At 37.1% G+C, this 19,181-nt stretch overlaps 1 protein-coding gene across 1 annotated transcript in view; it reads left to right on the top strand.

The window, feature by feature from the left end:
- The window catches only part of STK3 (serine/threonine kinase 3), a 275,048-nt gene that overhangs the window by 191,603 nt on the left and 64,264 nt on the right, over positions 1–19,181 (top strand). Inside the window, exons 9-10 of the mRNA XM_021688691.1 lie at positions 1,634–1,826; positions 16,068–16,243. Coding sequence (XP_021544366.1) covers positions 1,634–1,826; positions 16,068–16,243 — 369 coding nt within the window. The remainder of the gene's footprint in view (positions 1–1,633; positions 1,827–16,067; positions 16,244–19,181) is intronic.

Below are 19,181 nucleotides of genomic sequence, written 5' to 3'. Positions count from 1 at the left end.
TGTACAAAGTTATGTAAATGTTGTGGCTGTTAGAATAGTGCCAACATATTCTGTCTTTAATGTGCTCTCTTGTATTTGTTTTGTTACCATATTCTCTATTTTGCATTTGATAATTTACCTATCTTAATTCTTATTTTATTTTTTAATTTAAATTCAGTTAATTAACATATAATGTATTATTATTTCAGAGGTAGAGTTCAGTGATTCATCAGTCTTATATAACACCCAGTGCTCAATACATCATGTACCCTCCTTAATGTCCATCACCCAGTTACCCCCTCCCCTCCAGCAAGCCTCAGTTTGTTTCCTATGATTAAGAGTCTCTTATGGTTTGTCTCCCTCCCTGGTTTCATCTTGTTTTATTTTTCCCTCCCTTCCCTATGATATGATCGTAGCTATGATCGTCTGTTTTGTTTTCTTAAATTCCACATATGAGTGAGATCATATGGTAATTGTCTTTCTCTGATTAACTTATTTCGCTTATTAATACCCTCTAGTTCCATCCACATTGTTGAAAATGGCAAGATTTCATTTTTTTGATGGATGAGTAGTATTCCATCATATGTATATATACCACGTCTTTCTTATCCATTCATCTGTCAGTGGACATGTGGGCTCTTTCCATAGTTTGGCTGTTGTGAGCATTGCTGCTATAAACATCGGGGTGCAGGTGCCCCTTCAGATCACTACATTTGTATCTTTGGGGTAAATCCTTAGCAGTGCACTTGCTGGGTGGTAAGATAATTCTATTTTCAACTTTCTGAGGAGTTTCCATTCTGTTTTCCAGAGTGGCTGCACCAGCTTATGTTCCCACCAACAATGTAAGAGGGTTCCCCTTTCTCCGCATCCTCACCAACATTTGTCATTTCCTGAGTGGTTAATTTTAGCCATTCTGGCTGGTGTGCGGTGGTATTTCATTGTGGTTTTGATTTGTATTTCCCTGATGCCAAGTGATGTGGAGCATTTTTTCATGGGTCTGTTGGCCATTTGTATGTCTGCTTTGGAGAAATGTCTGTTCCTGTCTTCTGCCCATTTCTTGATTGTTAATCCTCATTTTAAAAAACAACTAGCAGCCTTCTATTTCATCAATTTCTGTTGCTTGAGCTTTAATTACTTAAAACTTTAGATTATTTATATATATATATTTATATATATATTTATATATAAATAACTTTGGCTCTTATGATAACATTTGTATGTGTGTCTTTATATTAAAATTAGTACTTATAATAGTATTTTTCATTATTAAAAGTAAAATGTTTTATTAAATTATAAAATATTTATATAAATAATATTAAGAGGGGGATGGGCAAAATGGGTGAAAGGGAGTGGGAGCTAGAGGTTTTCAGCTGTGGAATAAATAAGTCATGAGATGAAAGGTGTAGCATAGACAATATAGCCAATGGTATTGTAATAGTGTTGTATGGTGACACGTGGTAGCTACACTTGTGGTAAGCATAGCATAATATAGAGAGATGTTTGATCACTATGTTGTACACTTGAAACTAGTGTAACATTGTGTGTCAACTATACTTCAATTAAAAAAGTATAATATGCCTGTCATGTTGTTAAGAATGAAGAAATCCAGCTGTCTCAGAAAAGTCTTCCTTCATTGCAGTATTTTTGCTTGCAGGATGAAGATGAGCTGGATTCCCACACCATGGTGAAGACTAGCTCAGAGAGTGTGGGCACAATGAAGGCCACAAGCACAATGAGTGAAGGGGCCCAGACCATGATTGAACATAATAGCACGATGTTAGAATCTGACCTGGGGACCATGGTTATAAACAGTGAAGATGAAGAAGAAGAAGATGGAACTATGAAAAGTATGTGGCTTTTTCCTGTTGAATATTCATTTTCTATTTAAAAGTACACTTCCGTTGAAACCAAGAGAGTTCTCTCTTACTTTTTATAGCCAGTTGTGGAAAATTTTGTTTCTGGGCATTATTTAACAGTTAAAAAAGTATGGCATAAATAAATTAAAAAAAAAATTTTAGTATAGCAGAAAGCAGCACATCTCTAACTTAGGGTTAGGGAGCTTTTTTCTGTTAAAAGATGCTAACCCATAGCTTAATTTAATTTGTAAAGTATTTTAGAGATAAAAAGATAGCAATCCTAACATTTACTTTTCCAATAAAAAAGTGAACATAAAAGTCTGTTCCAATAAATACAACATAATATTATTTCATGTTGTCTAAATTACCGGTTAAGCCACAGATGGCAGGGAGGTGCAAGCCAAGAGAAGAAACAAGGGCTTGCTTGGGAAAAGAAGAAACACTTGAAAGGAGGATCAAGAGACAGGGATACTCCTGGAGAAAATTCAGTTCAGTGCATATTTACTACCACTTGTCATGTGTGAGGCACTGTGCCAGGCGTGCTGAGGGGGCTAAAATGACGATTGAGACATTCTCTCTAATCTCTGTTGCTTACAGAGGGATGGAGAGAGAGAGACTTTCAGGGACTAGCATTTCTTTTTGTGTATGTATAACTTTTTTAAGATTGCAGTTAACAAGGTAGGACATTGTGATTTCACAGTTAGAGGCAAAAGCAGATTCATTACGTTTTGATACCTACTGACCTTCCTCTTCCCCCTACTACGCTAGTCACGTGTGGTCAGTGTCAAAGTCTAAGCACTAGGCTGTTCTCCACTACACAGCACTGCTTCTAAATGGCACAAAAGCAGTAATACATGATTTCTTGCATTATACAGCCTGGCAAGTTATAAATATTCAGGAATTTGCTTCTATTATAAAGTGAAAATAGGAAGCAGTTTCCTCTGTGACATTTCTATTTTCTTCTTGCTACTCCCCCCATGAGGCTGCTTAGTAAGTCTTACCTCATGGCTTCAAGCCATTTGTTCACAGCTTTTGCTTTCTTCACATTCCCTAGTACATACAGCACATTATGGTTGTAGACTTTGAAAGGGAGGGTCATGAAGCACAAAATGCAAGCAGATTGCCATAGAGTTATTCCTAGGTGGGAACTGGGAAAGGGATATGAATTTATTTTTAATCTCCCACAACTGTGAGTCTCCTGAGCCTTTACCCTGGAAAGCAGCCTAAAACGTGTATTCCTAGCTAGGCTTCTGACTACAGTAGGCATTCTGCATCCAGAACATGCTTACCCAACGGTATTGGATGGTCTTGGAGCCTCCAAAGCCAGCTAGTGGTAGGGTACAAGCTATGTGCCCTGTAGATCAAAAAGACCCTATGATAAGACAGTTTACAACATATTACCCATTAGCATGTAGCATCACTTTTCCACAGCTGATAAAATTCTTTTAGTCAAACTCTATCATTCCTAGCAGACCAGTTAGAGGACCATTGAGTGCTTTGTTATATCTTCTAGAGAGCTACTGATCTCCCTACAAAACTATATAAACAACTTTTTCTATGCAGTCACATAGTTGAATGTCAACATATAATCAGTGGTTATTAAAAACAAGTTTTTATACAATCTAATTCATGTTGGATTATATTTCAAGGAAGTGGTATGTGATGACGATTTATCAGACATCATACTTTAAAATTACAGTACAGATTTCCACATATTTTTTGTAGTGAGTTTTAGCTTTGACAGCCACAGAAATCATTCAATATATGTTATAATTTTATGCCCTAAATATGATATTTTGGGGCCACAGAGATTTTACTGAAAGCTCATTTTTAAGTTGAGCAGATAGTGGCTTATATACTTGCATTTGTTTATGTGCTTTAGCAGGTTTTAAATCCCATGAGGCAACTTTCCATGTATTTTAAGTGTCTGAAATTTAGACATCATTCTGTAATGTGGGACTTATGCGTTCCCCAGAAACTAATCAAGTGATGTTAGTGTAACCCACAGGGTTATTCGTACTATAGTATAACAATAGTAAAGAATATAAAGAAGTTATTGAGGCAGAACTTACTTACCCTGAAACCACATAATTCGTTTTAGTTGTTTTTTTTTTTCATGATCTAAATCTTCTTTAAAATTTCTTAGATTAGTTGGTATGAGTTCTCAGGTTATGTCATACCAAAGCCCCATTTGCTAATATGTCTCTAGCATTTTTGTCCCCCCGCCAAATTATAGCAACATATTATTTTTAATTTTCTAAAATCTCTACAATGTTATATTGTGTGCTGAAGATCCTGATTTCCATAACCTTTTCCATTGGAGTCTCAAATGAGTTATCATATATTCTTGTCAGTTTAAATTATGTTTGCATACTCTTTTACACCTTTATTCATGAAGCTAGAAATTATGGACCTGTTTTCCTTACTTCTGAAAAGTGTGGTGATATGACTCTAGGAAACAAGTTATTTTTTTTTTAAGTTTTATTTATTTATTTGACAGAGCACAAGTAGGCAGAGTGGTAGATAGAGGGAGAGAGAGAAGCAGGCTCCCCGCTGAGCAGAGAGCCTGATGCAGGGCCCTATCCCAGGAGCCTGGGATCAGAAGCAAAGTTATTAAAAGATCTTTTGAAGGGAAGTAGAGAAAAGTGACAAAAAATACTTAAAATTTGATCTGTTTTTTAAAAAAGTGGGTATGAGGGCATGTCTCCAGAAGAACTCTCGAAACCTGTTTTCAGCAGCGATGGCATCACTTTCACCCTCCCTCTCCCACTGATCCCACTCACATCTCCCTGGGGCCTCCTCAGAGCCCAGGGGATGTCCAGGCTTCTGCCTGGCAACCCAGGTCTTTTACACTCTGGCACCAGAGTCAGATGGCTCTCTCCATCCTTATATATTGTGTTTTATCCAGTTGGAATTATGAATGTTTGACAGTAGGTATAAGCAGGTTAGTTGTCATTAAGGAAATCAACATTTGGGACTTTGCATCCTGAAGGAGTGGATGAGGAAGGTCAAGAATCCATTGTCATCACATTTCTGAGATAATAGAGATTGTTTCTTTGGGAGTAGCTCTGGGAAAGTGGTTGTTTCAGCAAAGAGAAGACTGAGGTCTTTTACCTTGTTCAGCTTAGATCTACACAGTTCTGTTTTCTGCGGTGGAACTTTCTGGTCTTACAGAGGTGGGGCTGGATTGGTAGCTCTAGTTGCTGGGAGGGAACTGTCTCTGTTGATATCTGAGGAAGAGCCACACTCTCCATTCAGGTTAGAGATTATGCTTCTTGGCTTTAGCTACTCCCTCATTCATATCCTTAACTTCTCTGCCCTATTCTCTTTCTTTTTCCCTCCTGGCAAAATGTGACTGTGGATCAGTCTGTTTGTCTATCTTCTATGCATCTTCACCATGGCTGCGGAGTGCTGATGGAAGCAATCTCAGATCTGTACAGATGAAGATAACCACTTGGGCCCTCAGAACTTTCCTAGAGGCCTGTTTCTCTCCTTCAGCTCTTTCTCCTACAAAGTGGCTATTTTAGACCTTCACGAAATTTCTTTCTGCCACTTCTCCTCTCAGTTTCAATAGATGACCTTGCTTTCTGCTTCATAGAGAAAAAAATTAAACATTATCACGTGAGAACGTAGAAAAGCTATATAGATGTTTTAGACATAGACTTTGGTATAAGATAGAAAAATTAAGCCATCCTTAACTTCTCTTTCTTCCTCACCCCTCACTGAATGAACATCATCTCATGAGTTCTGCCTCCTGAGTAACTCTGTCCTCTTCCTACCGTCTCTGCTTGCATTTCTGTAGTGTAGATCCTCATAGTCTGTCACGTGAAAGGTTTCCTAATTGATCCCCTGCCTCCATTCTTGGTCCCTGCACTCCTCACAAATTCAACATATCTCTCTTTTACTTATGGCTCTCCAGTGACTCCCCACTGCTCTTAAAGCCCAGCATGGGTTAAAAATCAGTAGACACTCTGGTGTCTGCTCACCTTTCCGTTTTCGTGGCTCACTGTTCCCTCACCAGCCTTTTTCCAGCTCCTCAGCTCTTAAAATACTCTTTCATGCCTTTAGGCTTTTGTTCTGCCCAGTCGCTCTGTTTGGATTGCTGATTCCTTGGCTAATTCATATTCATCCTCTTAGGCTCAGTTAAGGGGTTGCTTCCCTTACTGACCCAGGTTGGGGATGTTGCTCCTCCCACAGGCGCCACCTCACTTCATGCTGTTCCTCTGAATAGCAGTTGTCACACTGTGTTCTCATTGCTTGTTTCTCTGGGATTATCTGTTTACTCCCCACTGTATTCCCAATGCTTAATGCGATATCCAGCACAATAGTAAAAGTTCATTAAATATTTTCTGACCAAATGGTGTGGTGTAGTGAAAAGACCATGGGATTTAAAGTCAGACCACATTTAATTGTGTTCATCTTTTCTGAGCTTCAGTGATGTGTATTTGTTTCTCTTTTTTGTGTGTGTCTGTGTTTGTATGTGTGTGAGTGTGGATTAATGTAGGTAAATTCGGCACCTAGCAGAATAGGTCATCAGTAAGGGATAATCTCCATCTGCTCAGCCCGTCAGTTTGGCCTTCCAACGGCTTGGAAAGCTGGAGCATCTGGAGAGCCCGGCCTTGCTTCCTGCACAGTGAGGGAGGCCTGCTCTTCCTGGGACTGCACGTGTTGAGCCATTGTGCTCAGTGGCTCTGTCCTTTTCCTTCCCGAGGCAAACTCTTGCTCCCACCTTCTCCTGCCTCCTCCAAGACCTTGCTCCAGCTCTAGTTATTCAGTAAGACAGCCAGAGGGGATTCTATAGAGAATAATGACCTCCAAAATGAACAAGGTAGCACAGACATAAATGTGAGTGATTTGAATGGCAAGATGAGGAGGAAATGGTGAGGGAGCACTCAGCTGATCTGATACCTCTTAAGTAGGAGTATGATGAGTAATATGTGTTGAGATAACTTGCAAGTTGGAGAACTATATTACCTTGTTTGTGAAATTTGATGTCTCTTTGAGAAGGATGGTAAAAAGTACCACAGAAGCATGAAAGAGTGAATTTGAATTTTATTATTTTTTATTTCAGAAAAAAATGTGTGGATTTCTGAAATTATAGCTGTCATCAGTGGAGGGTCTGGCATGGGCCAACATTATGCTTAGGACTTTGCATACATGATCTCACTGACCCCCCCCCACAAGGACCCTGTAGAGTAGCATTGTTACTACCATTTGCCCCTACGGAAACTGAGACTTGGCAATGTGAAGTGATTCATCCAAGGCCTCACAGCAAGTAAGCGGTGGAACCAGTCGATAGACCCAGGTTTGGCCCCCAAATCATATCATTACTCAGGGACTGGTGAACTTGACATCCCTCTTGGATAGGAGTCTAAAACATCTATGAATCCTTTAGGAAAGGAGACCTGGATCATTATAACTCCACATAGGTTGCTGGGACCAAATCATCTCAGAATAATATTATTTCCTTTTTTAGACAGCATTGCTAAGCTTCTAGGTCAGAGGAAGTGCTGGGTTTGGATATTGTGTTTTAGGAGTTTGGAAAGGTATTTGACAAGGTCTCTGAAGAGATCCTTGTAGACACTGTGTAGCATGAAGTAGCTGATAGTTCTGCTATGAGGCTTGAACGGTTATACCTAAATAGTCAGGGTTGATTGGAGGATACAGAAACTGCTCTAGGTGTTTTAAACATAAAGAGATTTAAGTCAGAGATGTGAATATTAACAAAATCAGTGAAGAGGTTGGAGGAGAGGGCTGTGTAGACCAGGCCTCCAGGAATGACTCCTACATCCCAGAAACGACCCTGCCTGGAACCTACTACGGCTGCTGTCATCAGGAAGGCAGTGAATCCAGAGGCTGCCACTGGCCTCTGGAGTTCAGTACTACAGACTGAGCTCAGTCCCTGTTGCTCTTACGGGACGTGAACGCTACCAGTGCTCCTGCACCTGGGAGGCTGGTGACTAGATGCTGGCGTGCTGCTCTCAGGCCCTCACAGCTTCGTAACCGCGCCTGCCAGAGGCTCACGGCCTCTGCCTCACCTCTTGCTTTCCCACTCATGAGAAAGTGCGTTATTCAGGATAAGGTGCAGGGAGTTCTGGGAAATGCAGTGTTTGGCTCTCCGGAGGCAATGCGGCGGTTGCTAGGTTTCAGTCAACCATAGTGTTAAATCATAAATTGTCAACGAGAAGATTTCTCATTGATGCTCCAGGGCTTAGGCGTCAGCCCTGGCTGGGCTCAACATTTTTTACAGAAACTTGGATGAAGCTATAGAATGAAAGTCTGTTAGAATTGCAAATGACATGAAGTGGAGCAAAATAAAAATACATTTTAAGACATGATCAGGATCCTCAGAGATCTCCACAGGCCGGAGCAGTGGGCTTGATTTACAAGATAAATCCTGCTCCTGGGTCCGTGTAACTAACCTCACAAGTGTCCATCATAGCAGTAGCCCCTCAGAGATGCAGGTTCTGCAGACCAGAGTAGGGCCTGGGCATCTCTAAACAATAAAACATATGTGCTATGGTGAGCACTGTGAATTGTGTAGGACTTTTGAATCACAGACCTGTACCTCTGAAACAAATAATACATTATATGTTTAAAAAAAAAAAAAAGAAGATAGTAGGAAGGGAAAAATGAAGGGGGGATATCAGAGGGAGAGACAAACCATGAGAGACTATGGACTCTGAGAAACAAACTGAGGGTTCTAGAGGGGAGGGGGGTGGGGGGATGGGTTAGCCTGGTGATGCGTATTAAAGAGGGCACGTACTGAATGGAGCACTGGGTGTTATACGCAAACAGTGAATCATGGAACACTACATCAAAAACGAATGATGTAATGTATGGTGATTAACATAATAAAAAAACCCAAAAAATCAAAACAGCAAAACTGTACAGGTACTTCTGAGGTGTGGCTAGGACTGATAACCATTTTTTAGAACGAGGAAATAAGCAGTTTCACTTGGCTCTTAGGGCCTAGAACTTACCTAGAATATTTAGGAAGGGTGGAGACACAGTGGAGCATATTCAGCAGAGAGTGAGCCAGATGGTAAAGTAAAACGGAGGCCATGTTGTATTAAGAATGGGTAGAGGAGGGGCGCCTGGGTGGCTCAGTCCGTTAAGCTTCCGACTCTTGAGCTCAGCTCACATCTTGGTCTCAGGGTGGTGAGTTTGAGCCCTGCATTGGGCTCCACACTGGGTGTGGAGTCTACTTAAAAAAAGAAAAAAAAAAAAAAAGCGGGTGGAGGAATAACTGGTCATGTTTAGTTTTTACATTGTTTATTTATATTAACCTTTCATAACCTGTTTATCTTTTTTTAATCAATGATTAAATATTGGGTTAAGTAATTGTAATTGAATATGTATTTTTAAAATGTCTTCTTTTCATATGCCTGTAATACATAGTGACTTTTAAAATATATCACAGTTTATTGTTTCATTTGGGACAGTACATTTATGTAGTTTCACTTAATTACTAAGAGAAAAAAAATTAGGTTCTCCTTCAGATTTTTAGGAGTTTATCCTGGAAATAGGTTCTAGATTGATTTTAAAAGAAAGGGTTGAGGAGAGGTACCAAGAAGGGGAGACTGACCATTGGGTATTCCTGTTCCCTCATTCATCTAATGTCCCTGGATGAAATTGTAAGTGAGAGACCATTTGCTCTGACCAACATCTTCCATGTCCCATTCTTTGCTTAGTGACATCTTCTCTCCAAGCCCTGGTTCAGTTCCTTTCCTTCCTTCTTCCTCCCCAAACCTATTTTAGGAAAGTATCAGGTATGTTATTATAAAATGATTAATAATGTTTTATGTTCATGAGTTCCCCCTCAAATTACAGAGCTTTGGGCCAAAGGAGTAAATTGCTAAGGATGGAATTTGATTGCGAAGAAACAATTAACCAGAGTGTGTAGGGGAAATCCCATTCCCACATCAGAGATCTTACCATTCTTTCATGAAAAACTTCTGTGTGCATCTTTAACTGATGCCATATGCATCTTAAGCATCTTTAAGATTGATCTAGCGCATGACGTAACAATAAAGGTGACAACAGTAAACTACAGCTCCCCACTGCAGCTGGGTGCAAATATCCATAATAATACTGGGTAGTTAGCAGCCCTTGGTTTTCCTTTACAGAGGTACAAATTATCCAGCTAGTGTGTGGCTACAGTGGTTTGGACCTGTTAGTGTAGTATTTTGGTCATAGGATACCTCTTTTACTAGCAAAAGCACAGACAAGCATGTAAATAGGAGTCTTCCTTGTACAAATGAAAATCTTTCTTGTAAAGGCCTCTGAAGAAAGGGTTTCCATAGACACACAGTGGCCATTACAATGGTCATTACTCACACAGGAAATCATCCCTTTTATTTAACTAAAATCCTTGGGCTTCAATCTGTCTGTTTCCCTTTATTCTGCCCTCATTGAAGATGGAAAACAGCTGGTCACTATTTTCTGTGGAAGAACCCTTCATATACACTTGGATACTTATTAAATTGTATCTTCAGACTTTTTCTGGCTGTTCATTTCAGTCCCTTTAACCTTTGTGTGGGTATTATTTTCTAAGCTTTTAATCTTTTTTATGAACAGCCTCTGGATCTTCTCCATGTTGTTTGTATCCTCCTTTGTTTTAAAATAGTCTGATGAAGTTAAGAAAAAGCTGATGTCAGTAGCTTCTGTATTAACATCCTGGTTTTTATATGTACTCACCATACTCTTGGCAACAAATTAAAGGACGTATTTCCAAGATCATTAATCAGGTGGAACACCCACATCTTAAAATATTTTTAGAAGAACAAATTAGGTAATATTCATAAATCCCTTTGATGTTGAAATATCTTATGCTAAAGTTGTGATTAATTGTTGTTTTATTCCCTATACTTAAGTGTCTTTGTCATAATTATGTTAAAAAATTAAAAATTAAACAAAATACATTTTGTTAAAGTATTTTAGAAATTCCTTTCTATATTTAAATTTCCATGAAGGCATTTTACCTGTTTAGAAGACATGTGCAAATTAAGAAAGTTAATGACTAATTGTGGGTAGACTGGCTGTTTGCTCCAGGTATTATATTCACACAATTTCGTTTCCTTGCACATGTTCTGGGGAGTGTGTGAAGGAGAAGGAAAGCATTTTTTTTCTTTAAAATTCCACATGCACAAAGGGATTGAGTGGTGATTATTTTATTCTTTATTGCTACAGAATTTTTAGTTCCACAGCAAGTAGTTGAAGGAATTGGAGCCAAAATTAAGGAACGAGGTCATTTGGAACATTAAATTTATTATTAAAATAAAAATATATTTTTATAAGCTGGGGTCAGAATTCAGCTGCAGCTGGAGAAATTGTTGTCAATTTAATGTGACTATTCTTTCTGTGTTTAAAAAAAGTATTTTGCCATAGCAACCATAATCACGTAAGACAGAGCTTACAACCTCGAGACTTTGTGCTTCACTCTTCTATTGAAGGACCTACTATTTTTTTTTCCTTTTTTAAAAAATAAGTTGTAAGTCAGAAACAGCATCCTGTCTGTCCCACACTTCTGTGAACATGCATCTCCATGGAGACTGCGTTGCATGCCGTGGGCATGTGTTTGACATTGTGTAGTTAAACATTACTAGGCAATTACAGCTGCCCCCCACCCCATAACTTTTAAAACAAACCTAACCTATTTTTGTCCTTAGAAATTTTCAAAAGTTGTTTTTAAAATTTTCTTTACATATAACAAAGATAAGTTCTAAATGTTAATACTGTCTTTAATTAATGGAAAATATTTGGAACTATAAGCACATACGTTTGAGTAAAAAATTATGTATCAGCATAATTGTCATAAAGTCTTGTTATAAAGTCATCCAAAAAGAAAAATCTAATGCAATAGACTGCCTTCTTTCATTTAAGTTGGTTTTTAGACTTTTGTTAACTCTCTCTGGGAATGTTTATTTCTAACTTAGGAACAGGTTAGTTTCCAAAATTTTGAGTGTGGAACCCAACAGGCATTTTACCATAGGTTTTTAAGCCAGCCTGTAAAAGACACTTAAAATTATGGTGTATCTGAAACGCAGTGAAAATTAAACCACTGTGTAGAATAGTAGATTTCAGGTTTCAAATTGGGGTGTTCCTGTCGTAAAACTACCAGTTCCTACGTCCTCCACTTGGGAACAGAAAAGTATCAGTTAGGGACTGAAGTTGGCTCTATGTACCCAAAACCCAAATAATAGTGGTTTTAACAAAATAGGATTAATTTCTTTTCTCATTTAATAAGAAATCCAAAAACAGAGTGTCCTGCATTGATAGAGTGATTTCATGCTGTCATTACAGATTGTTTCTGTGACACCATCTTTGAGGTATTACTCTTCCCTTGTCCTCCTGCTTACAGAATAACTGTTAAATCTTCAGCCATCAAGTCTACATTCCAGGCATCCAGGCAGGAGGAAAGAGCAAGAAGAAACGGGGTGGGGTAGAACCCATAACAAGAAAATAGAGTTTTCCCAGAAATCCTCTTCTTTAGTGTCATTGGCCAGAATTGTGTTACCCGGCCATTCCTCTCCTCAAAGAAGGGAGGGTCTATAGATATTAGGTAGGCAGATTTTTCACTTTGAGACCCTGGGACACAATTGCTGGCTCATATGTCTCATGATAGAAGCTCCTGATTAAGACACAGTTAGGACCAGCACAGGACTGTTGGGATGTTAAGTATAGATTCCCGGGATGAAATTTCTTAGTGTTTTTTTTTCTTCAGACTGTCTCTTCCCTTTTTTATAGTCACTACTCATTTCTGACCATGCTTTTACTCTTCTGACTCATTGCAGGCAAGAATACTGTCTGGCTTTATCCTTTTTCCTTACTCTGCATCTCTAAAGGAAGTGCCTACCAAGCCCATCTTGCTTTTTGTTGTGAAGGTTTTTATAATGACTAAAGTTTTCCCCCACTTTATTCTCTGTATTGGAAGAGCAACTTCAGAGATTTTATTTTTCTCCTCCCCTTTCCTGTGCATGTTGCTGCTCTTAAAATGTAGGCCCTATTAGAATAGCCACTCTATAAATATTAGTTTCCAATAAGAAAAGATTAATCTTGTATTTACTCAGATACAGAGGTCTGAATTAAGAGTCACTGGTATATCCAAAGATCCCGACTGTTACAGTGCAGCACCAGGACACTGGTGAAGATTCTGGGATGAAGAGTTTCATACCTCCTAGGTGAGAAGAAAACAAGGAAGGCTGGCTAGAGTCTCTGTGATGAAGCCAGTGTTGATCAGAAGGAAAGGGACAAAGAGCAGTGTGAGCCTGGCCTGGTGGAGGAAGCCGGAAGGAGCAGGGGTCAGGGAGAGCTGTTTTCCTCCGTGGATTCATGGTGTCGTAATATGCTTTTGTTTTGTTTTGTTTTTCTCAAAGCACCTCCATATGCGAAATTTCTTTTTTAAAGAATGCTATCTAGAAGTTTGCTTCAATGAAACATTCTCTATATTTGTCAGATGCAGCTAGTAATTGTGATCCTCATGGATTTCTTACTTTCCCAGGAATTAGTTCCCAATGAACCCATTTTTACTCTCTCTGATTCTGATTTTACTATATAAACATTGCTAACTCTGTCTTGTACCAAATGTCAAAGTTTTGAGATCTTTGTACATGTAACCCATCCTAAGAGTAGCTGGTTAAAATAAGAACTTACAACACAAATAAATAATCCTGTTATAAAATTATTCCTACAGGAAAAAAAGAAAAGAATACTGAGCAAAAAAAAGTTTTATTTGAGGGAGTATCTTTCTTCCCTCGATCATTTGATTTACTCAGTTATTTTATAGAAAATTTACTGAGCTACACTTGTAATATTTTCTTTTTTATTCTCATACAAAGGGCACAGGTGGAGAATAATTGAGATGAAATTCCTGGATTTAATTTGGAATAAAAGGTTGCCATAGGAACCAAATTTCAATTCCAAAGATTGAGAAAGATGTCTTATAATGATAAGGCCCAGAGATGAATTGAGGGTTCTTAAAATCTGTTGAAAATGTTAATGGAACGTATATGTCCCATCCAAATGTCAGTAATTTAACCTTGTCGGATTAACTGATTTCTTTTTTTAACAGAAGGAGATTTTAGGGAGGAAAGTTGAAGATAAAGTATCATAAACACAAAATCTTTATATTACATGTGTTGATCATTAAAATATACCTTTTCTCCTGTATTTTGTTCATTTTTAACATACCACTAAAGTCTGCTCCGACAGGGAATCTAAAGGCAGCTTTGGCTGTTATCTTGATACACTGCCCCTAAGGAGTTCTTTTTTCATGGATTTTGTATTTGAGATATGAGAATGTTCTAAGTCCTGAAAGTTTACTGTGACTATTGATGTTTTATACTATCCTAATTTTGATGGAATGCCTCAGTATCTTTTCAGGAAGTACCATTTGGGTCCCAGATGTCTTGTCACACTTATTTTCAAGCCTTCTAAAGCCTGAGCAGCTCTAATTGGAGGATGAGTCTTTATTTTTTTTTAAATTTTATTTTATTATGTTATGTTAATCACCATACATTACATCATTAGTTTTTGATGTAGTGTTCCATGATTCATTGTTTGCATATAACACCCAGTGCTCCATTCAATACGTGCCCTCTCTAATACCCATCACCAGGCTAACCCATCCCCCCACCCCCCTCCCCTCAAGAATGAGTCTTCGGATAAACAGTTTTTTGTTTCTTTTTTTTCCACTAACACATGCATATTCTGAATATCAGATTCCTTCTGACTTTACTGGGACAGATCATTCTAAAAATTGTAGTAGTCACAATTTCTCAAATTTATTATTGCCAATAGACAGTTGCTAGTAAAGAAATACTAGCAGCCTCTACTAATTCAAAAGTAATGATGTTGAAAAGCCACATACCATCTCATTAGCTCTTCCTCATGCCATCGATGTTGAACATCTGGGTGGATAATCAAAAACACTCATTGATGATCGTAATTATTTGTGAAATTATTTGGGTAAAGGATTTGGGTTCCTACATTAGGGAACTTACAGTTTAATGAAAAGGTAAGCTCAAAAAAATATATAAAAGGCATAATTCATAGGCTAAAAATAAAAAAGAAACATTACTTTTACTAATAATTATTCTTGTTTGCTTACATTGTATCATAATGACTCACTTGATCAGGGATTACATTCAACCATCAAAACACCAGTGAGAAAATGAAAAAGGCCTCTGGGTAGGTATTAAAAAATAACATCACTTGCAAATAAAGATCTGCAGATGAATAGAGAAAAACTTGGTTAACTTAAAAGAATAGTTACCTTAAAAACATAAAATCAGCAGGGTCTCGAGCTACTTATACAACCAATGTTCATTGCAGCATTATTCACCATAGTCAAAAGATGGAAGCAACTCAGGTATTCATTGCCAGATAAATGGATAAACAAAATGTGACATATACATACAATGGGATATTATTTAGCTTAAAAAGGAAAGGAATTCTAACACATGCTACAACATGGATGAGCTTTATGGACATTGAGCTTTAGAACTTAGCTTTGGCTTTAGAACTGGGAGGTTTGAGGTAACAATAACTCACCTCAGATGAGGTGTCCAATAGTAAGCAGCAGGAAAGTTAGAGATAGATAGAACTTAGAAGCGAGCTTTAGAAATAAAAAAATTGGTTTTCTGACTTAAAAAAAAATATGGCAGAACTCTAGAAATAGAACTTAGAAGCAAGGTCTGGGAGTTAAGAGTCAGACATAAATATGGTAGGTGAAACCATGGGAGTCCAGGAAGAGGTGGAATCAGCTAGAAAGACCAGAAGGAAGACATTTAAGATAAACCTGGGTAAGTCCTTATAACTTCTTTAGTTTTTAGTGGTGCACAATGACAATAACAATGCAAGCTTACATATTTACAACTAAACACTTAGGTTTTAACATTTTACTTCATTTGACAAATTTCAAATATACTTGAAATGATTTTTAATAAAATTATGATAATTCTTGCCAAAATTCTGAAGTGTTTCTACGATCTAAGAATATTGTAGCTCTCTGCCTGATCATTAGTTGAATTCTTATGTGGCTTGGCTATTTTTGTTTTTTCATTGTTTCATTTTACTTTGTTCTTCATTAAATTGACAGTATTGGCCTTGAATCTGACCAGTGCAAATGTATTATATTGCTGAATAAAAAAAAACTTCATACTTCAGTAAGAGCCATACTTCTTTAAATATAAAAATTTATACCCTCCCTGTGTTCTTTGTTTACCTAAGGAAATGCAACTTCACCACAAGTACAAAGACCGTCTTTCATGGACTACTTTGATAAACAGGACTTCAAGAATAAGAGTCATGAAAACTGTAATCAGAACATGCATGAACCCTTCCCTATGTCCAAAAATGTTTTTCCTGATAACTGGAAAGTTCCTCAAGATGGAGACTTTGACTTTGTAAGTACATTTTAATTCTTCCATTTGTGTTTTATCCTTCTTCATTTTACCATCACATTGAGAAGCACAGTTTGTGTGTTTTTATAAAATTTAGACTGTGTATTAATATTCAGCATATAGCTATATATGTGGGTAGAGGAATGGTGAAACTGTAGTTTGCTTGTAGACAGGCACTTGCAGAGAAATGTAAATAATTGCTTATATCAGAGCCCAAATTTAGAGAAATGTTTAGGACTCTTTAAAATAACGACTATGTCAAATAACGTTTTTAAAGTAATGCAAATATGAGATACTCTGACAGTAAATTCAGTTTCCAAAATAAATGATGCAGAGGTATTTATGACATAGACTTAAGACATTTGCCTCAACTTTGAAAGTTAATTGAATTAATTTCTACTTGAGTAAGTGTTAATTCCACTTGGTTTGTCAGAAATAATAGTCCTATTGTATATCTAGTTAGCATGTAAATGTCAATATAAAACTGTGCCTTATTGCTTCTTTGTTATATTTTCTCTTTATTTCTTCTGCCCTGCTCCTTATTATTCATTTCTTTTAAAGAAATGTGTATATTATAGGTATACAGTTCTGAAGCAACTGTTTCCACATCTTGAGGGAGTAAATTCTCAAAATGAGTTCTTTGATGGAGTAGAAGTTTTTTTGAAGTAAATTTTTACTTTAGCATGTTTTAAATCATGTTACTTTTACATATTGTTCTGTTCTGTAAGATTTTTTCCACATAAAATAAGTACAATCCTTTATAGCTATATATATTAATACATTTATAAGTGAATAGAATTTTAGATATATTTATCTTTAAAATTTTTAAGTAATAATAAGCCGTTTTGCTTCATCAATATGCCTCTAAATGCTTTGGGATTATAAATACTTTGATGTTAAGTACTTTTCTCCTTAATATTGTGATTATTTGTGCTTTTAAATAATCATATGATACTAAAGTTTCAAAATCTGTCCCCAGTATAGTTGGTATGACTTGCTAGCAAATATTAGCACTGGCACAAGTTTGCCTGAAAACATTAATTGTAACATCTGCTTATTTTTGTTTTTTCAATTTTGAAGTTAGATATTAGAAAATAAAATCTGTATTATCTGTAGTTCTGGTAAGATTTCATTTTAAGCCATCTACTTTTTAAAAAATCATAAATTATTTAGAATGCTGACATTCAAGCTTTAAATCATTCACGAACATGATGAATTATGTAAAGTGTTTAGCATCAAAGAACTCTGTCTTGTCTCAGTTGGAATAAATCTTAATAGCCTGGGAAACAGTTTGAAATGAGCTAGAAAGTAATGAATAAGTTATCTTGGTTAAGAAAGAGCAAGTAAAATGATTTAATTCTGCTTCAGTTAGTCTTTGCTACCATTCCCAAAACTTAGTGGCTTAAAATAGCAACTTTTTATTTGTTCACAATTTTGTGGGTGTGCATTGTGACTAAGTTCAGCTGAGTGGTTCTTCTGCTGGTCTCACCTGGGGTCTCTCATTTGGCAGCTTGACTGGATCTGAATGATCTCTCTAAAACTACCTCACTCTTGTGTCTGGCAGTGGTGCCCACACTAGGCTAGGCCATATGATGCTATCAGGCAAGCCTGGCATTTTTATGCGGTGGTAGCAGCCTACCAAGAGGGTGACAGCAGAAGTTGTAAGGCCTCTTCAGACCTATGCCTAGAACCTGCACAGTGTCCATTAATAATAACATCAAAAAGAATGAATACTTAGGAATAATCTTAACCAAGGAGGTGAAAGACTTAAAACACTGAAAACTACAAAGTGTTGCTGAAAGAAATAAAAGACACCAATATATGGAAGGATATTTCGTGTTCATGGATTACAAGATTTAATATTGTCAAGATGTCAGTATTGTCCAAAGCAATCTACAGATTTGTGTAATCTCTGTCAAAATCCCAGTGACTTTTTTTTTTCAGAAATAGAAAAATCCATCCTAAAATTCATATTGGAATTTCAAGGGACTCAGATAGTCAAAGCAATCTTGAAAAGGAGAAATGAAGTTGGAGGTCTCATACTTAACTGCTTTCAAAACTTACTACAAAGCTACAGTAATCAAAACAAGACAGACATATAGACCAATGGAGTAGAATAGAGAGCCCAGAAATAAACTGTCCCATTTATAGTCAAATGGTTTTTGACAAGGGTACCAAGACCATTCAATGGGGAAAGGACAGCCTTGTCAAAGAAATGATGCTGAGAAAACTGGTTAGCCACATGCAAAAGAATGAGGTTGGGCCCTTACCTTACATTATGTACAAAAATTAACTCAAAATGAATCAAAGATCCAAACATAAGAACTAAAACTATAAAACTCTTAGAAGAAAACATAAGAGAATCTTTATGACTTCGGATTTGGCAATAATTTCTTGGGAATGACCCCAAAAGCACAGGGAACAACAACCACAACAAAATAGATAAACTAGGCTATATTAAGATTTTGTACACCTAGGAAAACTATCAATAGAGTGAAGAGGCAACCCGTGGAATGGAAGAAAACATTTGCAAATCACATACCTGGCAAGGGGTAACATTCATATAAAGAACTACTACAACTCAACAGCAAAAAAACAAACAACCAAGTTAAAAAATGAGTGAAGGACTCAAATATTTTTCCAAAGAAGATACACAAGTGGGCGACAAATAAAAAGACCCTCAATATCACTAATCATTAGGGAAATGCAAATCAAAAAATCACAGTGAGATACCACTTCACACTCATCAAGATGGATATTATATAAACCCAGAGAAAGAGAGCAAATAAGTGTTGGTGAGAATATGGAGAAAGTGGAGCCCTTCCTTATGCACTGCAGGTGGGAATGTAAAATGGTTCATCTGCTGTGGAAAACAATATGGCATTCCTCAAAAAAATTCAACATAGAATTACCATGTGATCCAGCAATTTCTCTTCTGAGT

The sequence above is a fragment of the Neomonachus schauinslandi genome, chromosome 4 (genome assembly GCF_002201575.2).
Source record: "Neomonachus schauinslandi chromosome 4, ASM220157v2, whole genome shotgun sequence".
NCBI lineage: Eukaryota > Metazoa > Chordata > Mammalia > Carnivora > Phocidae > Neomonachus > Neomonachus schauinslandi.
Note: the sequence above shows the minus strand (reverse complement) of the source record. Positions and strands in the feature narration are given on the sequence as shown.